At 32.8% G+C, this 26262-nt stretch overlaps 1 protein-coding gene across 1 annotated transcript in view; it reads right to left on the reverse strand.

Moving 5' to 3' along the window:
- The window catches only part of CSMD3 (CUB and Sushi multiple domains 3), a 622514-nt gene that overhangs the window by 237897 nt on the left and 358355 nt on the right, over positions 1-26262 (reverse strand). The window contains exons 21-24 of the mRNA XM_026841511.1: positions 24827-25042; positions 24311-24499; positions 9201-9370; positions 911-1067 (exon numbers count right to left, since the gene is read on the reverse strand). Of these exons, the coding sequence (XP_026697312.1) occupies positions 911-1067; positions 9201-9370; positions 24311-24499; positions 24827-25042 (732 nt within the window). The remainder of the gene's footprint in view (positions 1-910; positions 1068-9200; positions 9371-24310; positions 24500-24826; positions 25043-26262) is intronic.

Genomic DNA, 26262 nt, shown 5'->3' on the forward strand with positions numbered 1-26262 from the left:
CTTATATTATTTTTATTAGAATTAGTTTTAAAAACATGATGGAGAGCTTTTGGAGCATAAGAACATTTTTGAACAAGCGAAAATGATTTAAGCACAGGAAGAAAGAAGGATTTGAGCAGCTACATTGCAGAATTACCTTATAATACTGTTCTGCTTGCTAAAAATTCAGTTTTATATAATAATTCAGTCACAAAAATAATTATACACTAAAGAAATCATATACGGTACTTGTCAATAGACACGTGTAACAGTCATATACATTTTCAGAACTTGCCACTTGATAAAATAGATATGTATCATAATTTCCTGTATACCCTCTAGGCCAGAGATCCGAAAAAGTTTTTCCTCTTCTAATCTTTATAGTTTAATTCTATCAGTCTGCATATAGGTAAGAAGGCTTTTTTAGGAATTTCTTTTCAGTTTGGTTCAAAATTGTATTCTTCCAAACAATAATCCATGCTCAGAATTTGCTAGTCTAAGGCAAATTTGGTATCAGACACAAGTTTTAATGGAGAATGTATTTTACTTATTAATTATCTATATGAAACAATGGGGTTTGGTTACACATTTAAAGTTACTTATATACTTCGATATTTTTATGTGCTAATACAATTAATTGAAAAATTTTCTTACCTTTTCCAAGACAAAAAACCCCTTCAAAATAACTCTAGGAAAAAGACAGTGGTTTAGCTATCAACCTATGCAAAGTACTGTCAAAGCAAGGTTTCAATATCCTACGTGGTTTATATTTTTTGAGGTACAATTATGAAACTATATTATTTTGATGAGAGATGAGTGAATTGCTGATTTTATCATTATTTGACTTTGACTGCCTTTTCATGTTATGAGCAAAGACTTTTCATTCATTTAAGATCATAAAACTATGACTACTGTTTTCTCAAATACTTACTGGTATACACAAGCTGAAAACCTTCATCAGTGCCCTCCACATCGGAGTTAAATTCCAACCACAAATGATTTGAAGTACTACTTAGCGTCAGGCCTCTTAATGATGCCCCAGTATATGCACCCAACAGGTGAGCAGTGTTGTCTTTGCCGTCATAGATCTGTAAAACACATGAAAGTTTTACAGTTATGAAGAAAAAAAATGAGGTATTTGTTTTACAAGATAAATCTGTACATCTCCATTAAGAGGGAGGACAGCTCTACCAAAGGATATTTATTGCTAGTCAGCCTGAAGTATTCTTTGGACATGCTGTTTGCCTCTCTTGAGCTAAGTTGACTTAATTGTGGTGATTTTTCAAATGCACAATTTAAAATATGTCAGTTCCATTTTTGCATAACAGTGGAAGTGGGGAGAGGTGCCATATCAGTTCAGTGTTTTTAAACCTGTGTTTTCTCTTTTACTGCCAGTATTGTAATGCTGGTCACAACCTATCAGCAAACACCTGCTTTGTGTAGCTGTGTCTGCTTCAAGTCACTGAGGTGGTGTAATAGAAAAGCTCACATCTCCCCAACTTTGGATTGTTAAACGAACCATTTTTTTTTCTTTTTTATGTAAAGAGAGGTTCAAATATTACTATAAAGTAAAAGGAAACTAGGAAATAAAATAAATCAACCAACTGGTTCTGTAAATTGAAGGAGTAATGTAATCTATATGTAAATTGAAACACAGCACTTTTATTATTCATTTTTCTTCAAGAGTTGTTCTTTTCCATATTTGAAACAGAAACTTCTATCAGACTACTAAAGATATAGAACAATATTTTAATAATTCCTAGCAAATTTCCTTATAAGCTTGGGTTTTTTTTAAAACATCACAGGTTGCTGCATTCCTATCATTCCTAAAAACAGTTAAACTGTAACTTAACAATAATTACTAACCCAACACTATGTCATGTAGGATTTATTTAGTGACTCCTACAGTAACTAAAAATTTGGTAAATAGACTTTAAGAAAAAATTAATTTGCAAATCAGTAAATTGACCTCTGAATAATTTTCAAATTGCAATATAGGGAAATTCTAAAGCTTTAGTTAACAAAAATAGGGAATTGTCTCCACTTCTAAATAAGATCTAATTGTATTAATTTGAAATGTAATTAAATCTTACATTTGTAAACAGGAATCTATGCTACAATGAAATTACAAAATACACCAGCAGTAGTTGTAAGAAAACAAAGTGAATGTGAACTATTATGATGCCTGTTCTCCATCTGTGAGAATGACATACACATAAACCCTATTGTGCAGAAATCCTCATGTCTCTAGCAATTGCAGAGACTTTACATTGAATGATCTGTTGAAATAAAACTAATAAACCTTTTCTAGCTATCTCTAATAAATAATTGTACAGCAATTTAATAAGCACAGCTAAATGACTTGCATCATTTTTTTGTTTTCTACTGATCAAGGAAATAAATTCCAAGTAGACTTCACATTTAAATGCCAATGTCCTTAAATGAAGTAAAAATAGTAAAGAAAAAAAGGTATAATTAATGCTTATCAACTAAAAAATAATTAAAATATTATAATAGTATTAAAATGGTTTCTTAATTTTATTTCAAACTTCTTTAAAACTGTACTGAAACTAATCAAGTCAGTAAAAAAACAACAGAAAATTAGTTCTGAGATGGACTTAGTCTTGTTCCAGTAACTGAAAGAAAAACATCCATTCCAGGAGAATTACTTATCTTCTGGAGATATATACATCATGACAGACTTAAAGAAAACGCAGTTTAAATTTGATACTCTTTCTCCTAATCTGTCCAAGCCACTTATTAATAACAACACAAAAGGTTTCAGGATTTATTTTATTTTTAAACAATGCATAAGAATAATCCATTTCCTGCTAGGTGTGTATCACTTATAATTAACAAAAGGAAGCTATTAATAAGTTATACCAACTATATTCAATATCTCACCAGAACTTCCCATAAACCACTTCATGATACAAATTTTCTCCATGATAGAATTTCCACACACACACACTTTATTGTCAATTTTGTTAACTTTCATCTCTCCAGAGTTGACATTAATTCTATTTTATGGGCTAACTAGCTGCTCCACTATTAGAGTACTTCTAATCCTATATTATTTCTATGAAGGAACAAAATTTAAAGTACCCTAACACTTCTGAAACTATGATTTTTTGAGTAGGAGAACTACATTTGGAGAAGAGAGGGATGTGATACATCTGAACATGAAATTGAATTTTTTAAATTTTCTTTTGGTTGCTGACTTACAGATATTCAGAGTGACATATAGTCCTCTTCTTGACATAGTAGGATCTCCCTTAGGACAATAAATGGATGTGTATTTTGTAGCATAATTCTCAATTTAAGTCATGCTGTCATTTCTGTGCTTCATTAAGTTAATGGGCATTAAATGGAAAATTCTAGATGTAATTTAATTTATACAGTTTAAATTGCAAAGAAAGTGGTAACAGCCTACATTCTCTTGTGAGATTTGAAGAACCAGCATTTTCTTTCTAACCTTCCTAAAACAGGTAGGAGTTTTGCTAAAGATTTTGAATGAGTTAATAAGTCATCTTCAGAATTTGATCCAGAAGATGAGATTATATGTGAATTAAGGTAGCACCATTATCTTATTTTTAATTTAGGAATATTCTTTCTTATAGGCCTTGCCAGCACATCTGGATTTATGTCACTTGGGTGCTAAATGTATGGCCTGAATAATATAATGCCTGAATATGCCAGTGACAAGATATTTTAAAAACAGTGATCCATCCTTATCGGCTATTTAAAAACCTATTCCGATAAATGATTAATTCATAAAGAGGAGCAAAGGCACAGAAAATTGCATTAATGTCCTTCATATCACAGTGATATTTTGAAATGTCATAGGAAGGTACATAAATATGATTTGAACTGATGTAATGTTTAATTTGGGGAAGACAGGTTATGTTTGCATTTATGACTACAGAATATATAAGACTTCCTAAGCTTTCATGGGGTTCCACCATCAACAAATTTAAATGGAAATTAATAGTCTTTTTTCTACTAACTTATTTAACTCCATAAAATTATAGCAAGGAAATAGTATGAAGTGAACGTATGAAATCTGTGCATTTTAATCAAATTATTTTTGAGATTTGTCATTGAAACATAAAAGGCATATGGATATGAAGATCTGTGCCTTTTTAAAGAGAAGAAATAACATAAAATCAGCATCTCAAAGCTGAGGCTGTCAACACCCTGTCAAATGTATCATTTATATCACATGCAAATAGAAGCACTAATATAAAGACAGAAAAGAGTCCATATGTTTGGTGTGAGGTTTTTTTTCCCCTGTATTTGTTACCTATTTCTCACTCATGTTTTCAGGATGATATTCCTAAAAGAATTATAATAGCAAGTGTGGAGATTCTTAAGAAGCAAATTAGCAAAACCCCCAAGCATTACCTCCCTTCAAGGTCTTTGCATAAAACTCCTCAAAAACTGAACCATGCACACATTTCAAAGCTGGCCCACAGGTGAGACAACAAACAAGTGCAGTAAAACTGAAAGCACCATAATTTGCAAGAGCACCAAGTGCTGAGCCAAGCCCAGAGGAAGGAGACCCTTGATGTCAGCTCTTCTGTTTGGTTTATTGACACATCATTACCTGCCTGCTGCTGCACTGAGTGTTTTAGTAGAAGGAAAAGAAAGATTGTTCATTGCAGTATCAAAAATAATTCTTAAAACTATTTTATTCCACAGTTGCAATCTCATCTTGCACATCAGCTCTCACTCTACATACTGCCAGGCACATAACCTACTACAAAAGGAAAAGAAAATCCCCACAAACAGTTGATATTTTTTCCATCTCTGTCCTTTTCACGCTTGGTGTTCTTTTCTCTTTTGTTTCAGGTTAATTTATGGAATCTGCCTGCAGATCTTTTTTTGGGCAGGGGTTTGGTTTTTTTAATATTAAGAGAAAATTATTCAGTAATTAGTATCATGCATGCGTACATTTTTATTTATGTTGGTATCTACTGACAATAAAGAAAATAATCATATTACCTTTGTTCAAGCTTCAATTATAATAAAAGATGCCTTTCCCCCAGTAAATTAGAAAAGTATATTAAAAGATCTTTGACATACAAGAATACTTCCTACATTCAGCTGATTTCAACACAAATTAAGTGTTCACCACTAAGAATGGACTATTCAGGCGAGTAGAATTGCAACTCTATTCCTTCTCTGAGCATATCGAAAGGGTTTGCTTACTGCTAACAGAGACTACAGAGTTTCCAAGCCAAACTGGTGAATAAAGATAAAAGCAAGGGAAAAAACGCAGGTAAAATTGTTCTCACATTTGGAAACAAACCATGTATTATTTTTCCCTGCCTCCCACAGAGAAGAGTTACCCTAAAAATTTTGTATTCTGGAAACATTGTGCACAAATTCAGTGATCAGTACAATTACAAAGAAAGAAACAATTGTTATAGAGTTTCTGACTAATGGATTTGCATATAGTGACTATACAGATCTTAAATTCTTCATATGCCTTCATGAAACTTTCATAAATACTAAAAAAGATGTGTCAGTATCAAGAGCAGGTTTTAGCCCTGCACAAAATAATAGAAGTAGACACACATATATTTCTTATATTTTCCAATAAAAATCAACCAGAAAACAAAGGCAAAGCAAAAAAAAAAAAAAAAAAAAAAAGCGCAACGTTAATGTAAGTAGCTGGAGCATTTACATCAAAAAGATAAAAGTGAAGCAAATAAAAATAAAATTATATGTTACTGAAACCTTTGTTCTATACCAGTTCAGAATTGATGAATGGGAACTCCTCCTTCACTGCCTAGGGAGTAGCAGTAAGGGTGGTGATTTCTTTGCATTAAACATGCTTTTTGCCTCTAATGCTATATTTCCAGTCCAGCTCTCTCATTGTTTCAATCACAGTGCTTGTCAGGTATAAATTTGATACATGGTTAGTTAATTCATGTGGTAATCAGTAGACCCCATGCCTTGATTAAATAACATATCAAAAATTTACTAAAATATTCAGTCTCTTTATACATTGAATGGAATTTTATCTGAATAGCTCTAATAATCTAAAATATTACCTGATCGAAAAAGTAACACAAAGTACATGATTAACTTCTTTGTCAATATTTTAATCTATCAGTTCTGAAGAACAGAGATTCATTACCCATTTCTTAACCAGTCTGTAGCTAAAAAAATGAGTTTTAATTATAAAATAATACAGGGTTCATTTACTTGTGTTTTGGGAAAGGAAGTTCTATCTAGAAGCTGTTGTTTAAGTATTTTGGTTTTCAAATGGTGAGTTCATTACCCTCCCTAGTTCATAGTTAAAAGGGAACTGTCACTCATTATAAATCACTCAGCTGTTTAGTATAAGATTGGATGATTTTTTAACTCATCTTTTTTCCATTGCCATTTTTAATTCTAGAAGACATCATTATTCTTTACTTACCTCAGATATTTCTTAGACTTTGGTCAAGGCATTAATATTTATATACATTTACAAAAAGTGATATATATTAGGTAGATGTACACATCTGTTGACTATTATTGATTCACCTAAAACTAAAGTATAATCCTAATGTCCTATTCCTGTAGCTAAATGCATATTCTTCAAAGTTAGTAGAACAGGCAAATTGAGCAGAATTTTCTCTTTTTTAATTTTAGTTACAAATTCTACAAAAATAAAAGAAATTTTATGCAAATTTATATTCAGAGATGTTTTACTGGGATTAATGTAAATCAGTCTAAGAATACAGGAAAAAATATGTGGATAACCAAGACTACTTTTCGTATCTTGAAGATATTAATGATAAATACTAGGCATATTCCCAAGTCAATCACACACAAAATCTACCACTGATTGTTTTTCATCTCCTCGAGATAAGCAGTAATCAATAATAATAGGGATCAACTTCAGAACTGGTTGCATGAGAAAAGTTTTGGAATGTGCAACTGCTTCTTTATAGTTCCTGAAACAAACCACCTTCTCAAATGAACACATCAAAAAAAGAGTTTTATGGGATTAACAAAATTTGTAAGAGCTTCATCTGAGAGATGAGGCAAGAAAAGACACTATGAGTTCCACAGATATAATTCCTTCCCACAATATTAAAGGTCAAGTGCCTCTGTCATGCTACAATGAAAGATAGGCTGAAAAAAAGTTATAATAAATAATATTTCTTGTATTTTTTGTTAATAGATTGGGGCTACCTTCAGCTCATTATAATTCAAGACTACTGATCTGAAAAACACTTTAATTACTAGATATTACTTTCATCTAATAGACACACCTGCAAAACACAGCAAATATTTCTGCCCATGACATTTATAGCTGAGTGGTGGCCTCCCTCCATTCATAATTAATTTGGCATTACTCTTAAGTTCCCATTAATTGAGCAGCAATATTAAAGTAGAATTTTATTTTATAAGCCTCTGAGTTAACATTTTCTGGTTAAACATCTGTAGTGCACATGGTTGAAATGGGACTTGAAAAAACTTTATCTTTTCAAAACTGTATGTGCATTAAATGATTAAAGAAAAAAAAAAGACAAAAAAGTTTGTCTTCATATTTATTCAAGTTTATATTCATACTTATTTATATAAAAGTTTATATTGCTTTAACTGTATATAACTGTAGCTCCCTCCCTCCAGTGCTATGACTTTCACACTAAGATAATGGAGTTGAAAGGTTTCAACCTATGAACTCTTGAGGAAAATACAGTCATATACTTTGATTGGATGAGCATAAAAAATGTGGACAGAAACATTGGAATGGTGATTTGGATGGATAAGGATTCAAATTCACATGACCTGATTCAAATCTTATGATAATTATGGCTAAAAATCTTACCATAACTTCACTAATTTTTCTGCTTCATTAAGAAATTCCAAAACCGTTAAAATTACATTTGTGCATACATCTTCTGCATGTTTTAACATTAACTTGAATAATCGAGGAGATTTGTTTGGTTTTCTGCCATACTATTTATATGTTAATAAATACTAAGCATCTTTCAAATTAAAACTTTTTGTATTAATGAATATAAAAATTAAAAGATATCTAGATGGTTCTGAAATAAGCAGTGAGGCCAACATAAAATGGGTATTTAGTAGCCTTGCTTTATTTTGTTTTGACTGTTTTACGGAGAACATAATACTTTTATTTAAAACCTTTTAAAATTATTTTATTCCTGCTGCCTGATTTCATCTTACATTAGTTGTTTAGGTTTGCTTATGCCTTAAGTATAACTAAACCTTTTTTTGAAAATGCCTATATCTGACAGAAATTCTAACCTAATACTCAGATGGCTAAAGTTAGATGAGATAAAAATGAGATGGCAGAATATGGTGGAAAAACTTTTTTAATCAAACATAATTGGGATGGTACCTCTTGTTCCTTTGATTTCTGAGAGCCAAGTTTAATTAAGTGGTCTGAAAACTTAGACAATTGTTAAATCATTTTTTTACAGATATTTGATGGTATTTAGATGGTATGTGTTTGTCGTGTTTACCCAGGACAGTACTAAAAGACACTCTGATCATCAGCAACTTTAAATATGTAGTTGGTTAAGCAATACATGCATTTGAAAATATATATTTTGGAGAACACAATAATAAAATCTATGAACAAGTCAAAGTAAATGCTATGGAATTTATAGAGTGAAACCACTCTGCAAAACTCTGGAAACTTTTATTATCCTGTTTTTCCCCTTTTTGTTTCTTTGTTTCATGCAAAAATTCTCTTCACATTTAATTGCTGTGAAATTGCAGGAGATGTTATATACTACACAAGATTAAAGTCACTTAAAGCATAAACCTCATGTACAAAATACAGTGGGCAGAAAATGTATTAAATTAAGCTTCTGGGTGTAATGTTTATGATGTTTAGATCATAGCTCAAGTTATGAAGATACCAAGGAAGAAAATAGGATTTACAAAAGATGTAATTGATTAATATTTAACACTAAGAATAGACTACAAATACACATTGAGGCAACATATGGTTTAGAGTTTCAAACTTTTTTAATTGTATGTAGTCAGAAAAATATATGTTTAGACTATAGAAACACCTTAGGTTGCCTATTTTTTTTTTAACTTTTTAGAAACGGATCTGGTTTCGATACATATTTTCTAAGAGGAGCTTATTGCAAACTTACCTGACACTACCACGGACAGATAAACTTCAACAATATAAGGAACTACAAGTTTAGAAATTACAAATAAATTACATGATTACATACCTTAAGAACATCTCCTTGGGCTAAATGAAACGTTCTGGCAGAAATATTGATTCCTTTCCCTGCTTGTACCTGAATGCTATAAATACATTCATGGTTGTTTTCATAGTTAAGAGGATAATTTGGGGACAATAAGATTCCTTCATTATTTGTCGTGGAGGCTCCACATTCAGCTGCAATTAAAAGAAAATGTTAAGGTATATTTTAATAGAAAACATAAACACTTTTAGTAATGATAATAATGGGAATGTTAATGCAACCTAGTTCAATATTATTAACATCTATTGATATCTAAATTCTAGTTCTAAATATGCATTCATGACAGTGATTGAAGGCTACAATAATACTTCTAAATTGCAATACTTCTTAATAAAAGTATGTTAAAATGATATGGAGAGTTATATTAAGTCACATTCTATAATTATAATGTTTAAAGGATCTTTCTTGAATTTTCTTTTGGAAGAAATAAATGGTTTTACTTCTCTAAGAGAAAATCATAAATACTTGCAAATTAAATTAAAGTAAAAAAATCTAAAAGTTTTAAAGTGTATATATACATGCACATGTATAAATATACATACATGCAGATACACACAGATTAATGAAAAAAGTTAATTTTTCTCTATTATTAATTTACTTTAATAAACAACATAGTCAATTGTATAAATCACAGTAGAAAAAGTATATCTACCAGTTAAACAATACAAAAAGTAATTTCATTAATAAACAAGTAGAAAAATAGTAATTCTGATGGGGAAAAAAAAAAAAAAAAGGTATAAAATGGATTTAAATATGAAAGTGTTTCCAAGTAATACTGTGATTTCCAAACAGAAACCTTGTAGTTGAGGACTTCGGTATCTAAGTTTAATCACAAAAAAAGCTCTTGAAAACATAAAAACTTGAGGCACTAACTTTCATTTAGTATCATAACTTGGATGAACTATATAATTTTAATTAAGACACTTTTAGCATTGAGGTAACAGGTATTTTAAATTAACAGTGACAATTCTTCCCTTCCCTATTTATTTAGTCTTGTTATGTGGTCATTATAGTTTAAGGACAAGAGCATTTCCTCTCTTTTAACAGATTTGGATTAATTTTAAATTTAGCGTAACACTAAATTTTCTGGGTTTATGGGTTTTTTTCAGGATCATTTCAATATTCTTGACATTTATTTTACCCAGTCTCATGAGAATGCACCCCAGTTATTTTAACTTAGGAAATCCTATTGTACAAAACTATGTGCTACTTTTACTGTTTTGAAATTATGTTTAAACAATCTATGGTATCTAGTTTAAGAGCTATTATTGTTTATTATAGTTCCCTCACTAGACCTGCTTGAGCAAAATCCAGGATGTTGAAATATATATTTTTGTATCTGAAATTTGTTCATTAAACGGCAAAAAGATGTTAACTTCTCTTTCTGTATGCAGCTAAAACAAACATTGTGCAGAAAGCCAAATCGGGCACAGATCAAAGCAGAAGAAATGTTTGAAGACGATGTGTAATTCAATAGTGACACAGAACAAGTACCCAAATAATTCAGGTGTCATCATTTTGTTTTAGAACAGTTGGATACACATAATCTGGGCAGAAATGGAAAACATTTTAGTCCACATGATCATGTCTATCCTTTTATTTCATTCTCATATAATGGTTATTTGCTACTCTGAAGATGCATAGGTCAGTTTGAATTACAACAATAGGAGTAAAATGATTATAATTTCAAGTTTGTGGGATATCCTTTCCCATTTCAGAGAGATAGAAAGACAACAGGGACAAGGTAACAATGGTATTAAATTGATCCAAAACCTCTGCTTTTGTCAGAACTGTAATTGAAAGGAATTTTCAAAAATCTGAACACAGCAGGGAGCCTAATGTTAGGACATATTTAACTAATATTTGAAAGCCATGCTATGCTTTCTGTTAAAACACCAGGAAATTATTCATGTCATAAGATTTACCAATCTGATTGTACTTTTCTTAAGTTAGAGTGAGACTGTTGTGCTCCAAATTGTGGGTGCCCCATCACTGGAGGTGTTCAAGGTCAGGTTGGATGGGATTTTGAGCAACCTGACCTAGTGAAAGATGTTCCTGCCCATGGAAGGGGCGTGAACTAGATGATCTTCAAAGGTCCCTTCCAACCCAAAGCATTCTGTGATTCTATGTACAATTTCAACCCTTGTGTTAGCAGATAAGAAAGCAAGTTTAGTAACATCAGTCTTGAAAACCAGAGTATAAAATAATTTCTCCCGTAGCATTCAATTATACCATTACAGTTCCACATAAGCACACACTGCAGCCTACAACAGTAGCTTCTGCTGTACACTTCTCATAGGGATTCTCACAAAATCAACAGTTAGTTCCTGGATTCTCTACTTGCTCCCTGTCAGCGTAAATTATTACTTAAAAAAACCCAACACCAAAATCCACACAGCACCAAACACACACACACAAAACAGCAGTATACTTCTGAATAAGTGCTGAATCAAATATATATGCGTTATATACTGAATATATACGCGTTATATACTGAATATATACAGACATGTGGCTGAAAATTATGTGGAACTTCAGGTAACCTATAGTTGCCTTCTATTCTTTGATGTTAATACTATACATACTTCAATGTGCAGTTAACTCGAGTAAAAAAGTGTCAGGGGAAAAAAATGTTAACTGAGTTATTTATTTTAAACTTAATACAAATATTAAATGTATGTAATTTATTTAAAGTGTTTAGAAAAGAATTTTCACAGGCATTGCAGCGAGTAACAGAAAAGACTGAAGAGGTAAACTGGCATAAAACGAGAGGAAAATGTGTATAGAGGGAAATATAGAAGAGGGAAAAGAAAGGCCAAAACACTCTTTCAGAAGTAAAGGATAAATCACAGAGGAACAGAAGTCTGTAACCATCCTTTCACAACGTACTTAGACTGTTAGCAGAAATTACAAACATTTCTGCACTGCCTTAATATTTCATTTTAGTAACATTCCCTATTCAATGAAGGTGAAATTCAGGTTGTTTTATTGACAAAGAAAAAAAAAAAAAATCCACTTATTTCAGCTGAAACTTAGAACCGACCTTACACACTTGGCTTATAGGAAAAAAATAAATAGGGAAAATATACCAACATCCAGCTATGTTTCCTCAAAGACTTTATATAAAGTGCAAGGACCTAACACTAAGATTGAAGTAAAAAATTGTTTTTGGACTTTAGCAGAAATATAGAATGATATCAGTATTAGAAAGGAAAATTAAAAAAATCTCAAAGAAAAATAATGAAAGTACTGATAAAACGAGCTATTTGTAAGAAAGGACTGTTATTCTTTTGGTTATAAATGTGTGTTCATTCCACATCTCCATAATATAACAGATGAGTTTAAACTACAGTTTATTAGTGTATTTAAATTCTGTAATTGTGTAAAATGCCATTGTTATTGTAACCAAGAATGAAATCCTTCTGTTTGGGTAGTGTTACCATTTCAAAACAATCCTTCCATGAATGGTGTTTTGGTTTTTTGTCTGTGGTTTTTTGTGTGTTTTTTTTTTTTTTTTTTTTTTTTTTTTTAATTGCACTATTAGGACAATTTTGCAAGGTTTCTCACAATTCAGATGATGAAATGCTCATCATAATTATATATATAAAAAAATTGTGTCATGTTGCTACAGATTGAAATTCAACCACTGTTTCTTCAAGACAATCACTTGGAATCAAAAGATAAAAGCTCAAATAGCAGTTCTGTATTTTGAAAAGATGTTATCTTTGGTTAGGAGACTAAGAAAATTGCAACAGTTTGACTGGGCAGGGAAGTGGAAATGTTCTAAAAAGGATTTTATCTTTAACCAACAGTGGTACTAGACTGAAAATCAGCAGTTATTTCAGAAGTATATCTAAATTCAGTGTTCAACAAACTGTTTCTTATAAAATGGTTAGTCTTCTGAATTCTACGTCTTCGACTGATGGCAGATGTAACCAAGAAAATAGACTCTTGTCAAAACAAGACAACAAAACAGAAGATAACATTACAATCTTGAAAGGATTAAGTTGTGAGCGAAGCATTCTTTCCCTGGATAACCTGAGTTATGAGGTGATCAAAAGTTTTCCAGGTGTTTTTCGTATCCTGACAGAGTCAAGCACAAGGAACCCTATGCTGTTGAAAAAAATGAAAGGAACATTGTTTTCTTCAGTCACTAAGAATAGTGTTTTCTACTTTTATTTTATATTGTTCAAAAAGACCAGATTCCCAAATTAATAACTGCACTGTCTTATTATGTATCTGCAGTACATGCATCTACATCAGAGCTGATCTGACCGTAAAAAGATTCATGTGGCTGCCTGTGTATTAAATTTATTAAATATACTTTGCCCATACTTTTTTGGCTGTTATCTGTCTGCATTGTTTATGTTATAATGAAAAACACTATTGTCAGATTTGGGAAGGTCCTGTATTTAAGACCTACACATAATTTTACGTCAAGCTGCTGTTTCTAATAAAATGGCCAAATATGAAAGAAATAATTGTTAGATGTAATTATTTACATTATTACTATTATTCTTCATAATTAATAGCTCCATCTGACAAGAAAGGGGTGGAGTCCCATATACTTTAAACAATATGATCCTGCACTGCATTTGACCAAAGGAGGATGGAGAAATAGCATGACAAATTAGTTTCTGTATTACCATTAACAAGGTAAATTATATTAACAAATACATTAGGAGAATTTAAACAACCAACGTGCACAACTAACTTTTAAACTAACTATAACATTTTCATAAACAAAGAAAGCAAGCAAATCCAAAACACAAAAACCACAAAACCAAACCAAAACACAACATAGCTCAAGAAGTGTTGGATCATAATGAAAATTTCCACACAGTGAACAGGAACAGTTAAAACTTTCTGTAAAATATTAAAATAAAAACTGTTATGAAAGTGCTTATCACAATATAATTCCATTATATTAACAGATGGTGAGCCCTCAATAGCTGTATTTTGCTTTATTCAGGATATCCTGTCCCTGAAGAAAATTACAGAAATACAACATATTCAGAAATGACAGGAGAAATATTTAAAGTAATAAATTTGTCCTTCTCTCAAACAAAAGGAAGATTAGGATTAATTTGTTCTGAGAGGAATCAATAACATATTTACAAGTGAATATCACAGTCCTTAAACTGAGAATTCATGCTACCAAAACATTCCATAAATTAAAAATTTTAATTAACTAGGAAAAGGAAACTTTTTCAAACCCAAAATATTAAAAACAATCTTTGCCTTCAATTTTGTGTATTCACAAAAATGGATAAAGCTATGCAAAAAGACTCTAATGGCAATATGGAGTAAGATGTGTAGAGGGTAGCTAATGGGTATGCGGATAATTAAGAGACTGCAATTACTGCAGACCTATCTGTGGTAGAACTTTCACTCCATTGGTTAGATAATTGTGCTTCAGTTCAACACTAAATTTATTTTTTCTCTCATACAATATAACCTTTCAGACATTTCTATTTTTCACTCAGGTATTCCCTGAAAAGCTCCTTAACTCACCCTTGGCAAAGAAGCTACATTGGTAAACAGAAAAAGCTTTTTCACTTCAGCAAAAATCTTTACCAGCAAAGATCCATAAACAATATTATTTGGAGTATGCAATAGACATGACATAAATGAATGGATTTCCCTGTTGATTTTTCATGTTTGTTTTTCTGCTTTTCATAATTGTAAGGGGTATAGTTTCTTGCAAATCTGTATGACAATATCAGACTCTCTTTAGGATATACTGAGAAAAATGGACAGAAAACGTTACAAGGAGAAATATAAGTGGAAGCAGCATATGAGCACAAGGGAACACTGTCTTCCAGCTAAAGTTTAGCAGACTGGAAAGAAATTGTATGGCCTTGAAAAAGCCAAAGGAAAAGGCCCTACACAGGTGGAAAGCTGTGAAGAGACTAGATTATTTTCTTTACATAGAAGCAACTATAAATTCTGACATGACAGTTATAATGAAAGGTAATGCAATCTGGCTATTGGACAGCTTTGTAAGGGAAGGAAGAAAAAAGAAAGGGAAAGAAAAAAGAAAATGGAAGAGGGCAGGGGAGAGAAAAAAAGAGACATGAGAAATCCCAGGATAAAAGGGAAGACTTTATACATTTCATGACTAACAGACCTGACTTTGAGAAAGCAGTGTGTGTGCGCTGAATATGAACACAGTATTTGGTTATTATTTAAATAATGCATGAAAAGAAAGCATGAAACTAAGGAATGACAATATTATCACAGATCTTTAATCATCTTAATTCCATTATTGATTACCAGAAAAGTTTAATTTTATCTATCTCATTATTTTCTCTTTAAAGCAACAATAATTAGTCCTGTTTGTTCTTGCCTATAACACAGTTAACCCTATGAAAACAACTGAACTGCATATTCACAAACTTAAGGTGATACTTGTGCTCTGTATCACAAGCTGGACACATACCCCTAATACATTGTTGAAAATGTTTATTACTTAGGACTATCCAGAGCTTAGATTTTGGTTCTAAAATAACCTCTAAAAGTGATCAAGTATTCATGCTTAAAGTATTTTTCAAAGACTCTATTACTCAAAATCAAAACAGAAAAAAAGTTTCACTGTTCATGTTGAAGCTGAAAGCAAGCAGTTTAAAAATTCTGGCCTTTTTTTTGTTGTTGTTGCTCATTGGATATATCCATTTAACAGATTGTACTGGATTTCGCTGGGATGGAGTTAATTCATAGAAGCCCATATAGCGTGTGCTTTAGATTTGTGACCAAAACAGTATTGATAACACACCACCAATGTTCTGGCTACTCCTGAACAGCACTTGCCCAGCATCAAAGCCTTCTGTTTCAATGTTGCCCCACAGTAAGTAGGTAAGAGGCTGGTAGGGGACACAGATGTGACAACTGACCTGAACTGACCAAAGAGGTATTTCATGCCAGAGAGTGTCATTCTCAGCAATAAAATTGGGGGAGTTTTTTCAAAGTAGTCCTTGCTTGGGGATCAACTGGGTATCAGTCTGCTAGTGGTGAGTGACTGCCTCTGCATCACTTTTTTGTTTTTCTTTTTTTCCCATCACTTATTAAACTGACTTGACTTTAACCTTGTCCTTTAACACAGGTTTGTGTTGGTTTTGTCATTGCTTTTGACATTCCTATTCTCTTCCTCATCCCACTGTAGGGAGTGAGCAAGAGGCTGGGTTGGGTACTCATACACCAGCTGGGGGCAACCCATCATGTAGATTAGGATCCTCTAACATTAAGACTATTTTACAGTCGTTTCATAGGCCATTCATATTAATAAAAAATATGCAGCACTAAATAAAGCAGTCTCAAAAAAGGTCTAGTGCAAAATTTCCTGCTACTGTTTTTTGTTTCAATTCTTTATCTTCTCCTATAACACGCCTTTCCAAATGTTCTTGAAAAATTGCAGAATTTGCCTGAATAAGGAGGAAAACTCAGTAAAATAAATGAAAAGTTTTGTGATTAGTAATAAACTGCACAGAAAGATGTACTAACAGTAGATCAAAAACTTCAGATAGCTCACCAGTATGGATGACTTCTTCATAATATCATAAGATTAAGATATATAAATGTGAGTACTGTCTGTGTCTCTTCTGTTTGATAGTGGTAAGGCCTCAAATTTGAGTAATGTATTGAGCTTTAGGAAGTTAATTTCAAACAATTGTAAGTGGAAAAGTAGAGAAATTCCAGAAGCAAGAGTCAAGAATGACCACAAATCTGAAAAGACTGACAATATATATGTTTTGATACAAAACAAGGCATCAGTCTTCAACATGTGGAAGTGGCTAAAGAGAGAAGCTGAAAGACTTATCACATTAAATATACATGATTTCAAGTTACCTCTTCCCCCAAGAAGAAATTTTTATCCCTCCCTATTTTTAGTTATTTGCTTAAAGAATCATTAACTTTCACAAGATAAAGTATTTGATATTACTGCTTGCTCATCATGAGATTGTATATTTAAATAAATACAAAAGTTTTCCGAATTGAATTATGAAATGATTAATTTCTCAATTATTCTCATGATATTGAGAATATCCTGAGAATAATTGAGAAATACTGAACTTGTATTGTTCAGTACAAGTCTCTATGCTCAATAAAGAGGGATATTCATTTAGATACCAAAATATTAGCCAACAAAAGCCAAACCAGATAAAAACAAAACTGATAGTATGTTAACATTGTTAGTTACCTAAAACTCCATACATATGCTGGAAACACAAGTGATACAATTCACAAGTGACTATAGACATCTACCCCCAAAATGGTTGACTCATACAGAGGACTCTCATCTATATTGAGAATACAGACATTTGCTATGAAGGTAACTTTAGGATATTGGTAATGCTGTACAGATATATAAACAAAACATGCACATATATTTGTGTGAACCTCTACCAATCATGTAACAAGTGAATGTGGTTATTTGTAATTATCACGTTCATCAGGATTTACAATAATAGTACTAATTCTGTAACAGCTTATCAGCTTTGAAGATAGTAATTTACCAGAACAAGCTAAATAAACAGAAATAAGAAAAATACTTCTGCATTGGTAGAAAAGACTTGTTATAAAAATTCTTCCAGCACAGCATTAAGCCCTACAGAATTCAGATAATGCCATCATTTGAGCAGTTCAGCAGTTTCAGTAACAAATATTTGCTTGCTATTTAAACATTAGTTTTTATTTATGAATTCTTAATTTCAAAATATAATTTATTGTCTTCATTTTGAACTAAGTTTTGAAAATAGTATCTTCATAAATTGAATAATATTAATATACATATAATTTCTTTATCTAACTTCTGAGTAAGAAGAAAGACAGCTTCTGATTCACTGGCAAATTATTTGATTTAGCATTTATTATAATTGGCTATGCTGTTTCAGGAGTAGCACTTGGCTTTCTTTGTATCCAGAAAGGGATTCTTGATAAATGTTCTGGCAAGAAATCTGAATAATCCTGTTATCCACCTACATCTACAATTGCTTTTTTAATTTTGTTATATCATTGACCAGACCTATTTCCACAATTCAATTAATGTTGAAGGGAAAATTACTTATTTATAACAGCTTTACTGTTTTAAAGTGTTATTTTCTTGCATTAATGGAAAAGAAAATTTAATCTTTTCAGTTAATTTACTTCTGCAATTTGTATAGGATAACACTTCCATCATATCTCTCTATATATTAAAATGTGTACAAGCTCATTACCTTTCTTCTTAACCCTTTTCTGACCTCCTACCAGCACTACAGTATTTTTATGAAGATAGATTTGGAAACATTTTAGGTGAAACTACAAGATACTGCAAGCAGTTTTCCATATGAATTTCCATATTATTTTTGTTTTCAGTGATTCTGAAATAAATTTATTAAGTTAATGTTATTAATGTAGAATTCTTAAGTATAACTGCAATGAGCTGTCTTTTTTTCTTTTTAATATTTGTTTTCCTCATGGTATTTATCAACCTTACATTTATTTTATCATACAGTTTATCTGTTAATTCATCCAGCGTATTAAGTCTCTCAGGTTCTTTGATGTTTTCTTCTGGTTCTAAGTATTGTAATCAACTGCTATCACAGAGTTCACTTTCAAATCAATAATGAACATATTAAAGCAAGATACAAAATCTGAAACATATGATAATATGATCGATTTTTTTGCATATATGTTCTTCAGTTTGCTACAAAGATTTTTCATACAGTTTGGTTTTTTTTAATCTAATAACAAATTCATAGAATCTCACGTGAAAGTTTATTAAGTTTCACTGAAAAATGTAAATTCTTCTTTATCCATTAGTTCTCTGTACTTTTCATGAAAAAAAAACTAAAATTTAATCTCTCTTTACAGGACCTAGACCATTGGGTGAATGCTGCCATGAAATTCTGACCCATAAAGATGACCATTTTAAGTGATAGGCTAACCCTTTGCTATGTCTGCCCAGGATAAAAGAGGGATGTGAGAAGAATGATAATTTACCTAGAGTTTTGGTCAGTTAAAAAATGTTCCAGCTATGTACATGTGATGTTTTCCTGATATACAGATGAATATACAGAACAGCACAACCTGTTATTTTCTCAGTTTGCAAAGGAAATAATACCATACTGGGAATAGGTCAGAGTAATAATACAAACTGAGAGTTTTCAAATGTTGACAGTATGGTTATTAGTCTGGACATTTAGTTGGCCATTATTATACGCATATCATGATGAAATGGGTATAAAATAGACAATATAGTCTGTTTGGCTTTGTCTGTACTTGAAGATACTCCAGAGTGTATAATTACTAACTTTTAAATATTCTCAGTCTACTGGAAATCTAATGTAGCCATGCATTTCCCAGAATCTCTGCACCATGTCAAGCAGCCCTATCTCACATTTGGCAGATGTGCCTCCTGTTGCTGGTCTTCTTTATATTTAGTATGTGGCACCAAAAATACAACAAAGATAGTAGAAGATCATCCTGTGATGACTCATTGAAAATCTGAAATGACTAGTTCATAGACTAGGTATACTGTCATAGCTACCATATTATTGGTTATTTTCTGTCTGTAAATTAAAGGTTACAACACACTTAAGTCAGTCACCTTTGCATTAAACTTCTGGTAAAATCTGTTAATACTAAAAGAAAGATATAAGCTATGAATCTTCTCAAATTCTCAAGAAAATAAGATATAACCAAAATAGAGAAGGAATACATAAACCTATAAAAGTATTACCAAAATGAGGGTTATTTTATTTAAATGTATGGCAAATTTCAAGCAACCTAAGGGGTCTGATAAATCACACTGAATTTTAAGCACTGGGAAAAACACTGTTAATCTATTAAATACACTCTCTTCCTGTTTAAGGAATTTTCACAAGGTATTTATGATTCATTTGATTTTTCAAATTTTGAATTTACTTAGGTTCAGGATTATTGTAGTCCAACATACTGCAAAGTCGATTTGCAGCCAATGCATGGCATATGAACACCACCAGAAAAATTCATTCTTACTGGTCCCAACCTCGGTACTTAGTCTTGTTACTGATCATCATGCTAATGAACATATTGGTCACATCACCTGTGTCTACACTGTTAAATGCATCCACCCCTGGAAGACATCACTGGCTTGCAGGCTAAAGGGTTAAGTATCATGTCCATTTATATCGCTCAGAGCTATGTCTGTCTACAGAAGTCCGTGAATGTCTATACAAATATTACATGGGTTTAGGTGTTCTTTAGGTTCTATGTGGTGCCCCTGTGGTCCAAAACCGTAATTATTTAAGAGCAGTGCTCCATCCAGAATAATAGTGACTTTTTTTGTCACATAAGTGGGTAATATGACATGAAGTTTGGCATGACAGTGACTGAATGTAAAAAAACAGACTTTGATTATGCGTGTCAACAAAAATGCTGTCAGGAGGTCTCCACTGGCAAACAGGACCTAGTGCAGCCTTACCCATATTGCCTACTGGAAGGATATTCTGTAGTGAACTATCATTATAACTGCAAGGCTTTGTTTTGAAGAAAACAAAATGGTTCACATATGAAAAGACCACAGAATGAACTCAAAGGACCAAGACACAAATGAGAGAGCTAAGATATGTAACAATGGGCAGGTATTCATTATGAACATTTACTAAGACAGAAGAATATCAGACCACAGAAGAAATATCATGACCACAGGACTCAACTATACAGGACTCTTGATAGAGAGATCTATATATGTCTATCAAGAGGATATAGGATCAAGAACACAGGCAAATTCAAGTCGGAAGGGACCTTAAGAGGTCTGTAATCCAGACCCTTACTCAAAGCAAGATCAACCCTGATGCAACCTTGGGCTCAGGGTTTAACCAGCTGGATGTCAAAAACAACAAGGATGGAGACTACACAACTTCGTTTACCAGTATGTTCGACTATTCAACATTTTCTTTGTGAAAATGTTTCAGTTCTTTCCAGTCTGAAACTCTCTTATTTCAATTTATGCTTTTTCCTTTCATTTTTCTGTCATAAACTACCATGAAGAACCTTGCTCCATCCTCTTAATGATCTCCTCACAGCTACTGAGAACTATTGTTAGGTTATAGAAACAGAATCATAGAATGATTTGGGTTGGAAGGAACCTTAAAGATCACTTAGTTCCTACTTCCATGCCATGGTCAGATACACCTTCCACTAGATCCAGTTGCTCAAGACCCCATCCAACCTGTTCTTGATCACTTCCAGAGATGGTGTATCCACAACTTCTCTGGGCAACCTGTTCCAGTGCCTCACCACCCTCACAGGAAATAATTTCTTCCTTATATCTAATCTAAATCTACCTTTGAGTTTAATACTGTCTCCCCTGATCCTATCACTACACTCCCTGATAAAGAGTCCCTCTCCATCTTTCCTGTAGACCACTTTTAAGTACTGGAAGGCTGCTATAAGGTCTCCCCAGAGAGAGAGGCTCTTCTCTTCTCCAGGCTCAACAGCCCTAACTCTCCCAGCCTGTCCTCACAAGGGAGGTGCTTCAGTCCCCTGATTATATTTGTGTCCCTCCTGTCTACCCGCTTGAACAGATCCACATTCTTCTTATGTTGGAGGCCCCAGAGATTAACACAGTATCCGCAGTGGGGTTTCATGAGAGCAGAGCAGAGGAGCAGAATCACCTCCTTGATGGTCAAATTTCTCTTGATGCAGCCCAGTATACAGTTGGTTTTCTGGGCTGTGACTGCACATTTTTGACTCACAGTCAGCATTTCATCCAGCAATACCCCCAAGTCCTTCTCTGCAGGGCTGCTCTCAACACACTCATCACTCAGCTTGTAGCTATGTTTGGGGTTGCCTCGACCCATGTGCAGGACCTTGCACTTGGCCTGGTTGAACTCCATGAGGTTTGCACAGCCCCACCTCTCCAGCCTGCCCAGGTCCCTCTGGATGGCACATCCCTTCCCTCCAGCGTGTTGACTGCACCACACATTTGGTGTCATCAGAAAACATGCTGAGGGTGCACTCAGTCCCACTGTCCATGTTACCAACAAAGATGTTAAGTCCCAATAATGACCTGTGAGGAACACCACTCGTTACTGTCTCCACTCTGACATCAGGCCATTGACCACAGCTCTTTGACTGTGACCCTCCAGCCAATTCCTTCTCCACCAAGTGGTCCACCTGCCAAATCCATGTCTCTCCAATTTAGATACAAGGATGTCATGTGGTACAGTGTCACATGCTTTACACAAGTCCAGGTAGGTAACATCAGTTGCTCTTCCCTTATCCACCGATGCTGTAACTTTGTTGTAAGAGGCCACCCTTCTTCAGGCTGAAAAGACATGTTTTTCTCACCTTTTGCTACTGTGCTCCAGCCTTCAACCACCTTGGTGACCCACCACCTAACTTGTTACAGTTTATCTGTGTCTTTCTTGTATTGTATTCTTGACAAGCTGAACACAAATACTATGAACACTGGTTCCCAGTTGAGGTTGTGTGTATGTGAAAGTGTGTATGACATTAAAGCATTAAATCTCATTAATCACCTCAGCAGAAAATGCAAAACAACAGTAACGATATGTAAATTTCTGAATCCGATAAATGTGGCCAACAGGAATTTCTACTCTCCAGTTGTTTGAATTTAATTATTATGGCATATAAATTAAGCAAAAAATTGACAAAATCTTAACATTTATGGGGGGAAAACAGCTGATTAAGTCATTCTAGTGGACACTTTCATTTCCAAAGATAAGGAGAAAATACTTTGACTGAAAAATTACTCCATTAGTTCCCGTTTTTCTCTTTGTTTCTTCCCCCCACAGACACACAAACGTACACATTATTTTCTATGTCATGAAAACTAAATAACTTTTTTTTTTTTTTCATTTATGCTTTTGTGCAAGTACTTCTTTATTGATAATTTACCAATTCATTTTTGGTGTACTAAACACTTCCAGAAATTTCTTACTGAGATTTAACCTGTCTTCACATCTGTGCATGCACTCACTATTATTATTATTATTGTTGTTATTATTATTATGTTTAAAAATGCATCAGCCTCAGCACAAAAATAACTTTCATTCATGCATTACACTAACTCAGCTTCTAAGCTATCTCTTCTGTAGATACATACATAAATGTCGCTTATGCATATGCCCAATTCAGAAATTTTTTTATACCAATGTAAGCATATGAATAATTTGGATGTGAAAATTATGATACAGAAACTAACACTGGATAAGAGCAAGCACATAATGAATCAATAGTTATTATATAATCAGATTCTGAAAGAAACTTTTTTTTATTATCATACAATTTAGTATGAAAAATATTTCAAATGCACACAGATATTTTCATATATAAACCTTTCCATGTAGCATATACTCTTAATGACAAAAATACAGACACTTAAGTAATTATCCTACTTCTTAGAGATTTTTTTGTTATTTTAACAGTTCTCAACAGAAATTAAAATCAAGACATTTATGAAGAATTCAGCTCAGACAACATTAGCCATTAGTCAAAGCTACATATGTAAGCTACTTCTAAAGAGACTGCAACCAACAGAATCAGAAAGTATTTCCTCCCAGTTATCTTAGCTACCATTTCAAAACCAGAACAACTGTTCTGAGGATATTCTGAGGAGATGGTTCTCTAAATTACACAGGAAGCCCTTGTTGACTGCACTGCTATACATAGACCTAGTTTTATGAAATAACTCTGTTCTAAGTGCTCTATATTCACAAAATTTTGTAATACAGGTATCACTTGGAAGATTGCACTGACAAAGAGTCAGTTATTAGGTGTCTGAACTGGTTAATGCGGATTTAAATTTATACTCAGTTTCCCTAACCTATGAATCAAAATGAGAAGAGTAAGTAAGCATTGTGCCCTCAATTTAAAATGCTTTCAAGTACAGAATATGAAGTCCATTGATAATTCTAATACTAAATATATTAAGGAAAGATTAAATAAATTTGACTAAGGAGATTTGGAGAATATAAGATTACATTAAAAAGTAAGAGGTATATTACCATGCTTTTCCATGCTATAAATCTGCAAATTCATGGACAATGACTACACATACAAGCAAATGAAAGCAGCTGACCACGTACCCACACACCTTGGCAGAGGTGCACTCCATACTCGTCGGCCACCACCAAGACAAATAATCTCTGAAGCTCCTTCTAAACGATATCCAGATGAACAGGAGAATGTCAGAATATCTCCTACTCCAAAATTAAATCCTATTCTGTTACCAAATTGTGGGATCCCGGGATCTTCACAAGGTTCAAGATTATACTCTGAGAACAAGAGAGCAATTCAGCTTGTACGAGTGAGAGCAACACATTTTCTATGAGTCATATTTGTAAACTTGCAGTCTAGTAATTTTTGTATATTTCCACATATCAATACAGATTTCAGATTTAAAAACAAAATGAATGTGTAAATGTTAAGGCGGCAATTATGCTGCATTAAGAAGTGAGTCTAATAAATACATTCTCAATGGTTTTAAGAGGCATAAAACAACATGCTTTATCACTCTTGTAAGAGCCATGAATGTCCCAGGTGCGTAAAACAAATGAAAACAATGGCACAGCATAAGTTTCAGGAGCCAGATATTTACTTACCAGAGAAAGAAATATTAAATCCTTCATATGATATTGAAAAATCTGAAATAAAGCGCAACTGAGCCCTGAAATTTCCATAGAGACCAGCATTGATTGGTGAAGGAAGCTCTGAGCCAGTCAGACGTGCTAATGGCTGTGTGAAACTGCCATTCTCTGTTATTAGTAAGTAGTCATGATGATCCTCCAAATGAAAGGTGTAGAAGGTGAACTGCACTCCTATTAGAAAAAGTAGAATTACATATCAAACTGTTAACATCAATGTAATTAAACCAAGGATTAAATTCCTGCATTTCATTATGAATCGTGGTTCAGAAAATGAAGTTAATCTGATTTTTTTTTTTATAAAAATAAGTATATTTCCTGATGTTAATATTAAAATATCTTCATAGGAGATATTTTTGTTTCATCACAATTTTTCAGTTTTTCCTTTAGGTATGAATTATAGATGCTTGATTTATAGAATTCAAAGATATATCCTTACATTTTTATGTAGAATCCAATGATATACTACATATGTTCAAAATTACGATCTGTTTATGGCAAAATGGGAAAGGTAAACCTTATTTCTTACAGTCACCAGCATCCTTGTATAGCAGCAGTGAAAGGAAAGGTTATAAAAAATATGACATTATATTCTAATAGTACATACAGTAACAGCAGCACCTCCTCCCCCAAAAAGGAGGTCTCCTAATAAGATACAGTATATGTCAACAATATGTTTTATTTGCAAACCATCATATATAAATCACACATCTAGAAAGGAATATATATCCTGGAACACAATAGTAATAAAAAGACTTAAAGGTCAAGACAGACAATTAAATTACTTTTTCTGCATTTCTGTTATACGACGATCTTTGGGTAAAATGCACAGAAAAAGCCAAGGAAAAGAAACAGGAGAAGATATTAGCTAGCTTAACTGATTACTGAGACCTCTAGTGCAACAGCATTTTCAGTTTTAACATAGAATTTCTAAACCAATGATTCCAGCTCTGTAAAATATATCTGATGATGTAATGTTTAGGAAGATCCATTAATGCAACTGAAGATTTAGTACATGAAGATTAACAATCTTCAGGTTCTCTCATGGACAACAGATTTTTAGTAGTAGACATAATTAAATCAAAAAGCAAACAAATACTTCCCCTTCCTACTCCTCCCCGCAAGAACTTCACAGACTAACAAAATCCAAGACTGAAGCTAAACAGTGCTTGACTCAGCTGTCTAAACATAGGAACCTCATGACCCTTTAGGTGTTGGAGGTTATGTTTCCTAAACTTCACATGCAGCTTTAGAAGCAATTTGTACAATTCTCCTGTATGGTTTCGGGATTTTTTTTTTTTTTTTTTTTTTTTTTTTTTTTTTTTTTTTTTTTTTGCAACACATTGGATGCCCGAGGTAGTCTCAAATGGCGTTAGACATTTATGGTAATGCAA

Source organism: Athene cunicularia, assembly GCF_003259725.1.
Source record: "Athene cunicularia isolate RWA chromosome 2 unlocalized genomic scaffold, athCun1 chr2_part1, whole genome shotgun sequence".
NCBI lineage: Eukaryota > Metazoa > Chordata > Aves > Strigiformes > Strigidae > Athene > Athene cunicularia.